This window comes from Anarrhichthys ocellatus, unplaced genomic scaffold (genome assembly GCF_004355925.1).
Source record: "Anarrhichthys ocellatus isolate YVR2014 unplaced genomic scaffold, GSC_Weel_1.0 scaffold1204, whole genome shotgun sequence".
Lineage (NCBI taxonomy): Eukaryota > Metazoa > Chordata > Actinopteri > Perciformes > Anarhichadidae > Anarrhichthys > Anarrhichthys ocellatus.
In genome coordinates this window covers 1-12,655 of record NW_022281178.1, presented here as the reverse complement: position 1 = coordinate 12,655, position 12,655 = coordinate 1, and the positions used below count along the sequence as shown (strand labels likewise).

The following is a 12,655-nucleotide window of genomic DNA, read 5'->3' as shown; positions in this document are numbered from 1 at the left end:
TCACTCGGTCCTCGAAGAGTCGATAGCTCTCGGTGGCGCGGCCTTGGGGCTGGCTGGCGCAGACTCGGCCTCCTCGCTGCAGAGAGGGGCTTTTTAACTTCGGCTGAGGGACGAGGTTTGGGTCGTCCTTCCCGGAAATCTTCGGCGAGGAAAGATTGTTAATCGTCCTTCTGCCGGCGGTGTGTACACAAAAAGGGTGGGGGTACGGGGCATAGAAGTTATCCGTTCTCGCACTACGGGATCCCAAAACTCAAAATAAAACACAGTCTGTTCGACCAGCGAATGTTACATGTGACCTGATAGGATTTGATGAGGCAAGCGCTTCCTTGTGGATCTTCTTGTCCCCAAGACGAGTCCGGAGTGAAGAGGAAGAATTCTAGCTGTGCTGGGCTTATAAACCAGGTAGCACAACCAGTGGGGGGCATCAGGTTTGCTGGGGGTGTGGTCATCCGGCATGAGGTTTCTTGCAGACCCCAGGTCATGCGTTTTGGTGAAAGGAAGGAACATGGCTGCTCCTTTGTTTGAAAAGCACGTGTGAAGGTCTCAGCCAGCCAGGAGAGCAGGGTCAGATCCCAACAGCAGGGTCGTCAGGGCGGGGGTACATTACATTACATTACAGTCATTTAGCACAGGGGTTCTTAACCTTTTTGACCTCGGGGCCCAACTTTTCAAGTACAAAGTGTCCCAGGGCCCATTCAAATATTAACACTATTAGTTTAACTAATTGATCTCACTCTTGGTTTCATTTGTATTCAATAACTATATTGTTACCTGTTCAACTCCACCCCTATTTTGGAGCAAAACCGCCTAAAATGACATACCCCAATTAAAATGGCTGTAGCTTCTGAACCACTCTGACTATATGCGTCAAAAGTGTCAGAAAACCTGTAGGTCATACAGAAACAGAGCAGTGGGCCTTTGGAGTCAGTAAAAATTGAAGATTTTTGTCCGCATAAAATAAAAAAGTGTCTTTGAGTATAAATAACTGCCTGTGGCTGTATCTGTACAGGTAAATGACAGTATAGGGCTGTAACTACACTATCAGTGAACAACTGCCTCAAATTTGAAGAAGATTGGACAAAGTATGGCCATTCTACAATGTTTCTTCCATGAAGAGATCCAGGCGGAGCTCTAAAAGGATATTTGGACGTGGTGTGTGAGTAGCAGACTTGCTGTGCGTCATGGCTGCGACCGAGCGCACAGATAGCTCAGTTACGCAAGGATATACGTTGGTTGATGGCTTATAGAAAAAGAATATAAGGTTTGTACTATAAGTACTAGCGTTTTCTGAAGCCACTAGCTCCATGGTAACATCCGCTAGCACATTATCGGGTCTGTAATGTGTCTTTTTCCGTCGAAATGCTGCAAGATCCGACTTGCAGCGGTTATGGCGACTTTGGGCAGTGTGTGTTTGGGCTCCTTTTGTGGAAAATCCATAAAAAATGAATGAATATCGATGATTTCTTTGCAAAGATGAGGATTTTGGGCATGCTGGGTTACCAAACACGGCCATGGTTTGTGACGTAGTTTGCGCAAACAAGCCGTAGGAACGGAAGGGAAGGGGATCGAGGACGCCCTCGCGGAGTTGAACAGGCAAAACCCTTGTCAAATAAATGAGATGATACAATGTGATGCTCCTCCGTGAATCGCCACCTTATCGTGGTGGAGGAGTTTGAGTGGCTCAGTGATCCTGGGAGCTATGTTGTCCGGGGCATTAGCCCCTGGTAGGGTCTCCCAAGGCAAACAGGTTTCAGGGGAGAGCCCAGACTAAGAGCGGTTCAAAACAACCCCTATGATAGTTAGCCCACGGACTACAGCCACCTCGCCCGGACCAGGGAAACCGGGACACCCTCCCGGAGCCAGACCCAGGAGGGGAGCTCGTAGGCGAGCGTCTGGTGGCCGGGCCTTTGCCCATGGGGCCCGGTCGGGCTCAGCCCGAATAAACACCATGGAGCAGCCACCCTGTGGACCCACCACCCGCAGGGACAAGCATCGGGGTCGGGTGCTATGCAGACCGGGCGGCGGGTCGGCGGGAGGCCCGGGCATGCCGATCGCCGGCGGCATAGACTAGCTCTAGGGACGTGGAACGTCACCTCGCTAGCGGGGAAAGAGCCGGAGCTGGTGCAGGAGGTGGAGCGATACCAGCTAGAAATAGTTGGACTCACCTCCACACACAGTGTTGGCTCTGGAACCAAGCTCCTGGAGAGGGGTTGGACTTTGTCCTTTTCCGGAGTTGCCCAGGGTGAGAGGCGCCGGGCGGGAGTGGGGATACTCACGAGCCCCCGGCTGAGCGCCGCTGTGTTGGAGTTCTCCCCGGAGAGCGAGAGGGTCGCCTCCATGTGCCTACGGGTTGCGGGGAGCAAGGCTCTGACTGTGGTTTGTGCTTATGCACCAAACAGCAGTTCAGAGTATCTGGCCTTCTTGGAGTCGGTGGGAGGGGTCCTGGAAAGGGCGCCGCCTACCGACTCCATGGTTCTCCTGGGGGACTTCAACGCTCACGTGGGCGATGACGGAGAAACCTGGCGGGGGGTGATTGGGAGGAACGGCTTGCCCGATCTGAACCCAAATGGTGTTTCATTATTGGACTTCTGTGCTTGCCATGGTTTGGCCATAACGAACACTATGTTCGAACATAAGGTGGCTCATAAGTGTACCTGGTACCAGAACACCTTAGGCCGGAGATCAATGATCGACTTTGTAATCGTATCATTTGATCTGCGGCCGTATGTCTTGGACACTCGGGTGAAGAGAGGAGCAGAGCTGTCAACTGATCACCACCTGGTGGTGAGTTGGATCAGATGGCAGGGGAACCGGTTGGAAAGACCCGGCAAACCCAAATGTGTAGTGAGGGTGAACTGGGAACGTCTGGCGGAGGACCCTGTCCGGGAGGTCTTTAACTCCCACCTCCGGAAGAACTTCTCACACATCCCGAGGGAGGTTGGGGACACGGAATCCGAGTGGACCATGTTCAAAGCCTCTATTGTGGACGCGGCCGCTAGGAGCTGTGGCCGGAAGGTCATCGGTGCCTGTCGTGGCGGCAACCCGAGAACCCGGTGGTGGACACCGGAGGTGAGGGAAGCCGTCAAGCTGAAGAAGGAGACCTTCAAGGCCTGGTTGGCCCAGGGGTCTCCTGAAGCAGCTGACAGGTACCGGCAGGCCAGAAGGGCTGCAGCTGCGGTGGTCGTGAATGCTAAAACTCGGGCATGGGAGGAGTTCGGGGAGGCCATGGAGAAGGACTTTCGGTTGGCCTCAAGGAGGTTCTGGCAAACCATCCGACGGCTCAGGAAGGGAAAGCAGGGCTTACCCCAGGCTGTTCTCAGCAGGGGGGGGGAACTGCTAACCCGGACGGAGGACATCGTCGGGCGGTGGAAAGAGCACTTTGAGGAACTCCTAAACCCGACCAACATGTCCTCTGCAGAGGAGGCAGCGCCTGAGGACCTAGGGGGAGGCTCACCCATATCCCTGGCAGAGGTCGCTGAGGTAGTCAAAAAGCTCCTTGGTGGCAAGGCGCCGGGGGTGGATGAGATCCGCCCTGAGATGCTGAAGGCGCTGGACATGGTTGGGCTGTCCTGGCTGACACGCCTCTTCAATGTCGCATGGGGGTCGGGATCAGTGCCCATGGAATGGCAGACCGGGGTGGTGGTTCCCATCTTCAAAAAGGGGGACCGGAGAGTGTGCTCGAATTACCGGGGTATCACACTACTCAGCCTCCCGGGGAAGGCTTATGCCAGGGTGATGGAAAGGAGGCTCCGACCGCTTGTCGAACCTCAGATTCAAGAGGAGCAGTGCGGATTCCGTCCCGGCCGTGGAACAGTGGACCAGCTCTTTACCCTCGCAAGACTACTGGAGGGGTTCTGGGAGTTTGCCCAACCAGTCTACATGTGCTTTGTGGACTTGGAGAAGGCTTTCGACCGGGTCCCTCGGGGGGTCTTGTGGGGGGTGCTGCGGGAGTATGGGGTGCCGGACCCGTTACAACGGGCGATCCGGTCTCTGTACGACTGCAGTAGGAGCTGTGTCCGCATTCTCGGCAATAAGTCAGACACATTCCCGGTGGGTGTTGGCCTCCGCCAGGGCTGCCCTTTATCACCGGTCCTGTTCGTGATTTTCATGGACAGGATATCTAGGCGCAGCCTGGGGGCGGAGAACGTCAGTCTCGGGGGTCTCGGGATCGCTTCTCTGCTATTTGCAGATGATGTGGTCCTGTTAGCCTCCTCGGATCGTGACCTCCAGCATTCACTGGGGCGGTTTGCAGCCGAGTGTGAAGCGGCGGGGATGAGAGTTAGCACCTCCAAATCTGAGGCCATGGTGCTCTGCCGGAAACCGGTGGATTGCTCCCTCCAGGTGGGGACGGAGTGCCTACCTCAAGCGAAGGAGTTCAAGTATCTCGGGGTCTTGTTCACGAGTGAGGGTAAGATGGAGCGGGAGATCGACAGACGGATCGGTGCAGCTGCAGCAGTAAAGCAGGCGCTGCACCGGACCGTCTTGGTGAAGAGGGAGCTGAGCCGGAAGGCAAAGCTCTCAATTTACCACTCGGTCTACGTTCCTACCCTCACCTATGGTCACGAACTCTGGGTCGTGACCGAAAGGACAAGGTCGCGGCTACAAGCGGCCGAAATGAGTTTCCTCCGTAGGGTGGCCGGGCTCAGCCTTAGAGATAGGGTAAGGAGCTCGGTCATCAGGAGGGAGCTTGGAGTAGAGCCGCTACTCCTTCGCGTCGAAAGGAGTCAGCTGAGGTGGTTCGGGCATCTAATTAGGATGCCTCCTGGACGCCTCCCACTGGAGGTTTTCCAGGCACGTCCAACTGGGAAGAGACCCCGGGGAAGACCCAGAACACGCTGGAGAGATTACATCTCCCAGCTGGCCTGGGAACGCCTCGGGATCCCCCAGAATGAGCTGGAACATGTTGCCGGTGAGAGGGAGGTCTGGGTCGGCCTGCTTGGCCTGCTGCCACCGCGACCCGACCCCGGATAAGCGGTGGAAAATGGATGGATGGATGGACAATGTGATGATCACAAAGACATTTATTTATCATGTGTATGTAAACCTGCATACACAACAAGAAGCCCAACAGGCTTTCCCACGAGCGTTGGATGTTTCGTCGCTAGGTGTGGCTTTATTTTTGAAGGCTTCAGTGCTTCGTTTGATAGCATTAGCCCACATTCCACACACTGAGCCCTCGGCTCTGCCTCGTTGCCTCCGTTCACAAAGCCATACTTAAGAAAGTCAGGATTGTACTTGCACACACATTTAGACTTTTGGGGGGGTATGGCACCACTGTCGTCTTCATTTTTTCTTTTTAAAAACTTATCCATAACTTTCGCTACAGGCTAGCTGAGTGTCGTCTTCTGCTTATTGGGGCTTGTTAAACAACTGACTGACGCATTACCGCCACCAGGTGGTGGGAAGCTATATTGTAACTGAGCGTCTCATGGATACCAGTAATATCTCTGGTGTCTTCAATTGATAACCTATGCGGTCCCGCGGCCCTCGCGGCCCACAGGTGCAAAACTGAAAGGGGAGCCCTATCATTCTTCTCATTTAACACTCTTTCTGCCAGAAAGCGCTGAAGCGTGTTTCCCAAAATGTTGAGATATTCTTTTGAATTCTCTAAGTATTTATTTGGTTCATCCTTGTATATGGAATAATATGATGTACCTGCGTAGTTTATCTTTTGACATTTGTAAATAAACCTGTTTTGCCATTTGAAAAGCTTAGTATCGGCACTGGGAGGAGCCCTGGTGTTTTTACACAATGTTGACACATATTTACAGGACGGATGCTATTTGTCATTATGAATTTAATTTACCTGATGAACGTTGTTGATTAAAAAAGTGTACAAAAGAGTGTGCAGAATTTTAAGTGTAGGGTAGTTTCACGACTCAAATATTCTATATTTGTCTTCAGGGTGCAACGTGAGCAGCTGGCCGCCATCTTCCAGCTGCTGAAAGACAACCAGGAAACGTTTGGGGAGGTGTCTGATGGAGAAATGGAGGAGCAGCTCAGACTCTACTCCATCTGAGACTCATCTTTGTGTTTTGGGATTCACCCTCTGACGGCGCTCCTGTAACCTACTGAAAGACTACTCAAGCGCACAAAAATGCTTGAATAAACTTATTCACAGTATTCAAAACAAGATGCACAGTCCACCCAACTACCGCTCACATGTTTCAATATGATGTACTTTGTTTGAATTGTGTTGTATCTTTGCTGTTTCAATCCACCTGACTCACATACCACATGAAGACAAAACCCAAAGCAGCCGGATCTCTTGCAGCATAAAGCAGGATTTTCTAGCTACCCATATGCAAATAAAGGAGATAAAGGACTATTGTTTCTAATAGTTTTGTATTGTAATACAATAAATTAAATATCTTAATTTATTACATAACTTCTTTTTTTTTAATGACGTCATTAAATAACACTTACTGGAAATCCTGAAAAGTTAATTTTGCACAGTACCTCCCTTCTATTGTGCAACATACCGTTAGCAAGGTGTGTGAATGGTGCGATTGTTTCCTGCATAACATACGTGCTGTAGTCCCACCCCATTTGTCCTTAAATGACGCACAAAGATAACTATGTTATCTGTCTAGAAATATCAGTACAGAAGGCAAACACTTATCAGTATTCAACCAAACATTAGTTCTCAGCTTTAGGGATGGCAATCCAAACCTTCAGGGGTTTTTCGTTGCTGCTTGTGATTTCAGTTTGTACTTTACTTTTTTTTCTAACATTTGGACATTTATCAAGCATTGGGTAAGTTATATTTAGAACGACTTAAGGTAAAAAGAGGGGATCTTATTTCTTAACTGTTATCTGGTTAATCATTATTTTGCCACGGAAATGTGTATCAGTACATTTCCAGGTACAGTACTATACATTAATTCACTTAAACCTGTGTCTTGCTAAAACTTGTATTATTCATTATCTATTGCTCTTTTGTCAAATTTCCACATCAGATGGAGCACTTTCTCAGGACTAACCAGACAAGTAGATGAGGAATTGGTTGAGTCCGGAGAAGTAGAAGAAAACTTGATAAAAATAGCTGATTCCACAAAAACAAGTGGGGCAGAGCTAAAAAGTGATCAAACGAGACGCACTACACCTGGCGCTGCGCCTGAGACTCCCATGCCCATCCTCTCCCGAAACTCCTTCAAGAAGGTTCCTCGGTGGGATTTTGATGATATTTATAACCAGGATGCTCCACCCAGGCAGACAGTAAGCATGTTAGGACACGAAAGGACAGAAACATAGCAAATGTACTATCTTTGTTGCTAGTGTAATCCGCACAGCTATGTGTTCAGTTGTATGTTTTGGCGTGAGCTGTATGGGTTTCCTGTTTGTTTTTCACTTAAAGTTAAATAAGCAATCAATTTCATTTTTAAATTTTGTCGATCTGTTGGAATTGTTCGGCATTTTTCCTGGTGTTTCCTCTGTAACAGCTTCATTAAATCAATGGTTTTAGCCACATTGAAAAGGTGCAAATAAAATGTTCCGTTTTTTTTCTATTTATTTTTGCTTTATTTCATAGTTTAATGTTTTATCTTACATTCTCAGACATGTGCCGAGTCTCTGCGAAACTCTGAGGATGAAGGCTTCAAGAAGGCTTTCCTCCCCAACGTTCGCATGTTTATGCACAGAACCAACATGAGCGAGTGGAACCGGCTTTCACATTTTAACAATCCTTTTGGTTTTATGGAGTTCAAACATGATGGTACGTGTTAATATGTGTCAGCAGAGATGTGCAAAAACTGTCGCGGGACTCACTGCCCTACGACCTATCATAACCTGAACCATTTGAGGTCATTGCAGATATCGCAGAAAAATGTGTTTAATATGTGCTAAATTTTGAATTTAGCACAGAGTTCCCTCTGCATGACCAATACTTTTAAATTAGATATTTTATAGGTGCAATGTGTAGGATTTGGGAGGCATAGTGGTGAGGTTGTGAGATTATAGAATGCAGCCAACTGGAAATTCGTGCCAAGCGGGTTTTTAGAGCTTGTTCTTTGGCAAAAGCTGTGACCAACAGACTGAAACAAAACAGTGAAGTTGCTGCTGGACAGCTTAGCAAAGAGGAAGAGATTCAGGTTAAAACTGGTTCTTCCAGTTCATCGCTATGGGTTAGACTTTCACATTGTCATTAAATACATTGTGACTGTAAAAAGCTAACATATTAAAGAAACCACATCAACCCATTAGCAATATGCTTTTAAGTTTTGCTTGCAGAAAATGTTGTGAACTATTTTGCATCTTAAAATGTATTTAATATGTTTTTTTTGGGGGGGGGGGGTATTTTTGCAGAAGTGATGTCTGCAGTGAATTTGATCCCAAAGCCAAACGAGCCACTACTCCCTCCAAAGACAGGCAGTGACAAGTGTCTGCGCTGTGCTGTGGTGGGCACTGGAGGAATCCTAAATGGCTCTAAAATGGGGAAAGAAATTGATGCCCACGATTACGTTTTTCGGTAAGAAACCCTTTGATTTGTTGTGTTAAGCCTAAATAAGGATGCATATCATACAACCCTGTGATACCAGGAGCACACATGTTTTTCTATACTTACCAAGTCAATATTTAGTTATGGTGTGGGATATGTCTTGTAGCACATGGGAGAGTGTAACACACGCCGATGGGAGTGTGTTAGCAACAGTAGTTGACTACATGCGATTTAATATTCATTTATCCATGTACACAGTAAGAATCAAGTTTTTTTGATTAATCTGTGCATTGTCTGATGTAGGCCTAATACAGTTCGTAATATAATTTAATCAAAGTCATTTTTGTGTGCGCAGAGTTGTTGCATCCAGCGCAATTCACGCAAATGAACACAAATGGTCCCCGGCGAGACCGGCGGCGCGAATGACGCCTTTAACAATTCGCTCCGCGTTTGGTGTGAACACGAAACAAAGACACGTTAAAGCTGATTTACTTGATTTGTCTTTGTTTGATCCTCGGCTCACCTCACAGTGACTCAAAGCAACCAATAAACTTCATTATGCTTATATTTTTTCATATAAATTCATTTCTAAGCGAAAGAAAATTCATTTTTGTGTTTGTGCGACAGGATGAACGGTGCAGCCATCAAAGGTTATGAGGAAGACGTGGGAAACAGGACATCGGTGTACGTTCACACCGCCCATTCCATCACTACGTCGCTGTATTTGTGGCGGAAGTTCGGATACACATCTGCCCCTAAAGATGAGGTACTCAAACTCAAATTTAACATGTGATATTGTATTGCTTCATATCCCACACATGCGCACTCATCTGTCATCCTCGTCCTTTTGGCAGGGTATAAAATATGTAATTATTCCTGAAGGGATGAGGGATTTCTTTTGGATGGAGGGTCTTTTCAAAGGAGAAAGGGTCACTGCTGGGCAATATAAAAACAACAGGTGAATATCAACTCTTTCTGTTTTATTAGTCGAGGGCAACATGCAAGCACAAACACAAAAACACATCCAGGGCTGGAACGTTTTTGATTGGACCTGGATCATCTATCAAGATGTCGTGGTACACAATTACATTGTCTTAATTGATCATGTCAAGCACACCTTAATTCAAATTTCGCAGAAAATTTTAATTGATACGAGTTCTGCTTATGAGAATTCCCCAGTGTAGGTAAATCAAACTATTAATCAGTTTAATCATGTAGACATAGTGTATGGCTGGAAATAAATAAAAAATTCTCACTAATTTCACTTGATACTGAGAAGAAGAAAAAAAATCGTAACTTTTAATTTTTAAGTACTTAATTCACACATATCAAAAAATCAACTTGATGTGGTTATTTCATTTAGACCATGTATTTATTGAATTACTGAAAAACATCAGCAAAATCAGGATATCTATCGTTTAGATTGATGGTCAGAGTGGCCGGCAAGTGAGGTAGTCTGTGATCCAGGATGCAGCGTAGGGCCAGCTCCATCTGGGATGCTGGTCTGGATGGTGTTGAAAGCCCCGAGGCGCAGGAGGGCCTTGTGAGCCAGGAATTCCGTCTACGACCCCTCTTTGTGTTTTTGTGATCCACCCTCTGACGGCCTCCTTTAACCCGTGAGCGCTATTAAAGGACATTTAGTACATTTTCTGGAGGTTACAGGTCATGTCAAACATACACTATGCTCCTTTGTGGCTCAAGCAGAAATTCAAAAATCTGGTAATTCAATCCTGCCATTCGAGAAGCAAAACTCATACACTATAGTTCGAGAAACACTAAACCCATTGTCTTCTTGCAGCACTAATCATCTGGTTTTTTATTATACATAAAATTGTTTACTGCCCATTCTCTACACTCTTAGGGAGTAGCATGCGGTATGGAGTATGGAAAGTGCCACTGCAATATACATGTGAAAATTAAAATTATTTGTGTTAAGCTCTTGACTTTGTATTTCAACCCTGCAGGCCAAGGAACTACTATTCCGGACAGTACAATGAGACCCGCTTCTATGTTCTGCACCAGGATTTCCTCAGATACGTTCGCAACAGGTCACCCTCCTCTCACAATCCTACCCAAACCTTTTACTTTACATTACACATTCATGGTCTATTTAGAGGCTGTACTTTGTCTTGATGGTTTTTTATATATGTTTATTTAACACTTTTCATTGTCCACAGGTTCTTAAATTCTCCTCATCTGAATTCTTCACACTGGGCGATCGTCAGACCAACCAATGGGGCATTCACTGTCTTCCTGGCTCTGCAAACCTGTGACACTGTAAGTTAATATTACTTAAGCCACATGCCGTCCATACTGTAGATAACCACACCTCTAACATGAAGTATGCATCCAAAAATGTGCAGACATTAACTCTGAATATGTGTAGTTTATCAATTCATTAGGCGAATCATCGGCTGGCTGTAGCCTCCAATTTTTTGGACACTCATTCATCTAACTTTCCACAAGAAATTGAATGAGCATATTTCTCAAAATGTCAAACTTTTCTTTAATCCAACCTTTTTTGCTGTGAATGATTCTCAACCGTCTCTGTTCTGTTCTTGACGTTGGCAGGTGAGTGCATATGGATTCATGACTGAGGACTTCAGGAAATACTCCAACTACTACGTTGAGAAGCTTAAAAGCAATATAATTTTATACTCCAACCACGACTATATCATGGAGAAGAACCTGTGGAAAAGACTACACGACAGCAAAATAATAAAGCTATATCAAAAAACGTTGCCAGAAACAGGATCGGCAAGTGTTACACCGAAGCACTGAGAATGTACCGGCTTCGAATGATGTCGGCCGACCGAGTGGGCGCTGTCAGCAGAAATGAGAGTCAACTCAGCATGGTTGAAAGTTGGTTTGACTCGGGGAGGCCAGAAGTGCCAATGGAGGTTTTGTGTGTGTGTTTACAAAGCGCTCAGGTAGAGCGCTGGGCTTTGTAGTGAATTTTGCATAATGGCCAAACTGTAGAATTCTGATTTCCGGGTCCTTCACGTTGTTGCCATGGGTCCCAGAAGCATTTTTTCTCATAGACTTTTTAAAATATTGATATTGTTTACCCAAACCCTGCGAGACAATATGTGAGAGTTTTGTTTTCGAGGGTGTTTTTTAGATATCCTAATATTCATTCGGCCATCATACAACTAAAATGGAAGGAGTGCCTGTCCGGCCTTTATTTTCACAACAACGGATTGACTTCACACTTGAACGGTTTCCATCGGCACTCCTCGATGTGAATGGGTTGGGCAAAATACAAATAGCGTCTCTCAAGGTGCAGTTTAACAGCACCACAATGTTTCCAATGTCAACAGAAAGTTTTAGCAATATCTGGTAGAACAGTTTTCAGACAAAATAACTGGGCATCATAACCTTCATGAATGCAGGACCTATCGGAGGGCTTTATAACAGTTATTAAGTTTCAGCTAATTTGAGCAATTAGCTTGTTTTAAGTGAAGTAGCTTCTCAGTTGTTGAGTCATCATTTATAATAAGGTCCATTTTCGTAATTGTATTCAGTGTAAAAAACAAAAGCCCATACAACAATGTCTCTCTACAACGTCAAATAGGTGTATTTTTTCCTTTTCTTTTAGTGGTTTTTGAATATTTAATTATTGTTTTATACTACAGGCTTTGCCTTGGTTTTTATAGTAAGACTGGCCAAAAAGAAAGCGTAAGCTTGAATAATTTCTCTATTTAGTTTTAAGTGTTCAAACTGTTTAATAAAAAAGTATTACGTTCATCAACGGGCTACAGTCGTTGCTTCGTCTCAGACTGTATGTGAATATGATTCTGTTCGAGCACATTATTGGAGTTGTCATCTGTCCAAGTTCATGACACTGCAGTTCTGTGGCCACTAAAGTAGCATTGTGTAACATTGGATCACCTGATAAAGGTACTGTAAAGAACAGTGTAGCTTCATTGATAAATCCTCTTTATCCTTAGTAAATCACAACAATTACAGTATGCAACTGAGATGTCTGATGAAATGAGCAACATCTTCATACTTGCATGAAGTTAAAGTATTAATCTGAATGTCATTAGAATTGTTCAAGGCTCACAGATAAAACACAAATGGCCACTGTGTGCTGCTTTCGGCGGTAATCAATTGATTGAGAACCACCTTAGAGAAACAGAAACAATAAAGTTGTATCATTTGCTATCTGGTTTATATTAAGTGGTTGGTGTGATGGTTCCAGACTGAAATATAACA

At 45.8% G+C, this 12,655-nt stretch overlaps 1 protein-coding gene across 1 annotated transcript; it reads left to right on the top strand.

Moving 5' to 3' along the window:
• Positions 1-5,460: 5,460 nt before the first annotated feature.
• Positions 5,461-12,184, top strand: LOC116377397 (alpha-N-acetylgalactosaminide alpha-2,6-sialyltransferase 1-like). Its single transcript, XM_031839036.1, has 9 exons — positions 5,461-6,756; positions 6,960-7,218; positions 7,558-7,714; positions 8,305-8,467; positions 9,065-9,203; positions 9,292-9,395; positions 10,402-10,485; positions 10,615-10,714; positions 11,009-12,184. Exons 1-9 carry the CDS (start codon positions 6,659-6,661, stop codon positions 11,216-11,218), a joined length of 1,314 nt encoding a protein of 437 aa, XP_031694896.1. The 5' UTR covers positions 5,461-6,658; the 3' UTR covers positions 11,219-12,184.
• Positions 12,185-12,655: the final 471 nt, after the last annotated feature.

Bases quoted from the DNA above. Each gene is read 5' to 3' on its own strand.
- LOC116377397 (XM_031839036.1), top strand. From the start codon at position 6,659: ATGGCAATCCAAACCTTCAGGGGTTTTTCGTTGCTGCTTGTGATTTCA. The intron at 8,468-9,064 runs GTAAGAAACCCT...TTTGTGCGACAG, and splicing joins GCCCACGATTACGTTTTTCG to GATGAACGGTGCAGCCATCA. The intron at 10,486-10,614 runs GTCACCCTCCTC...CATTGTCCACAG, and splicing joins CTCAGATACGTTCGCAACAG to GTTCTTAAATTCTCCTCATC.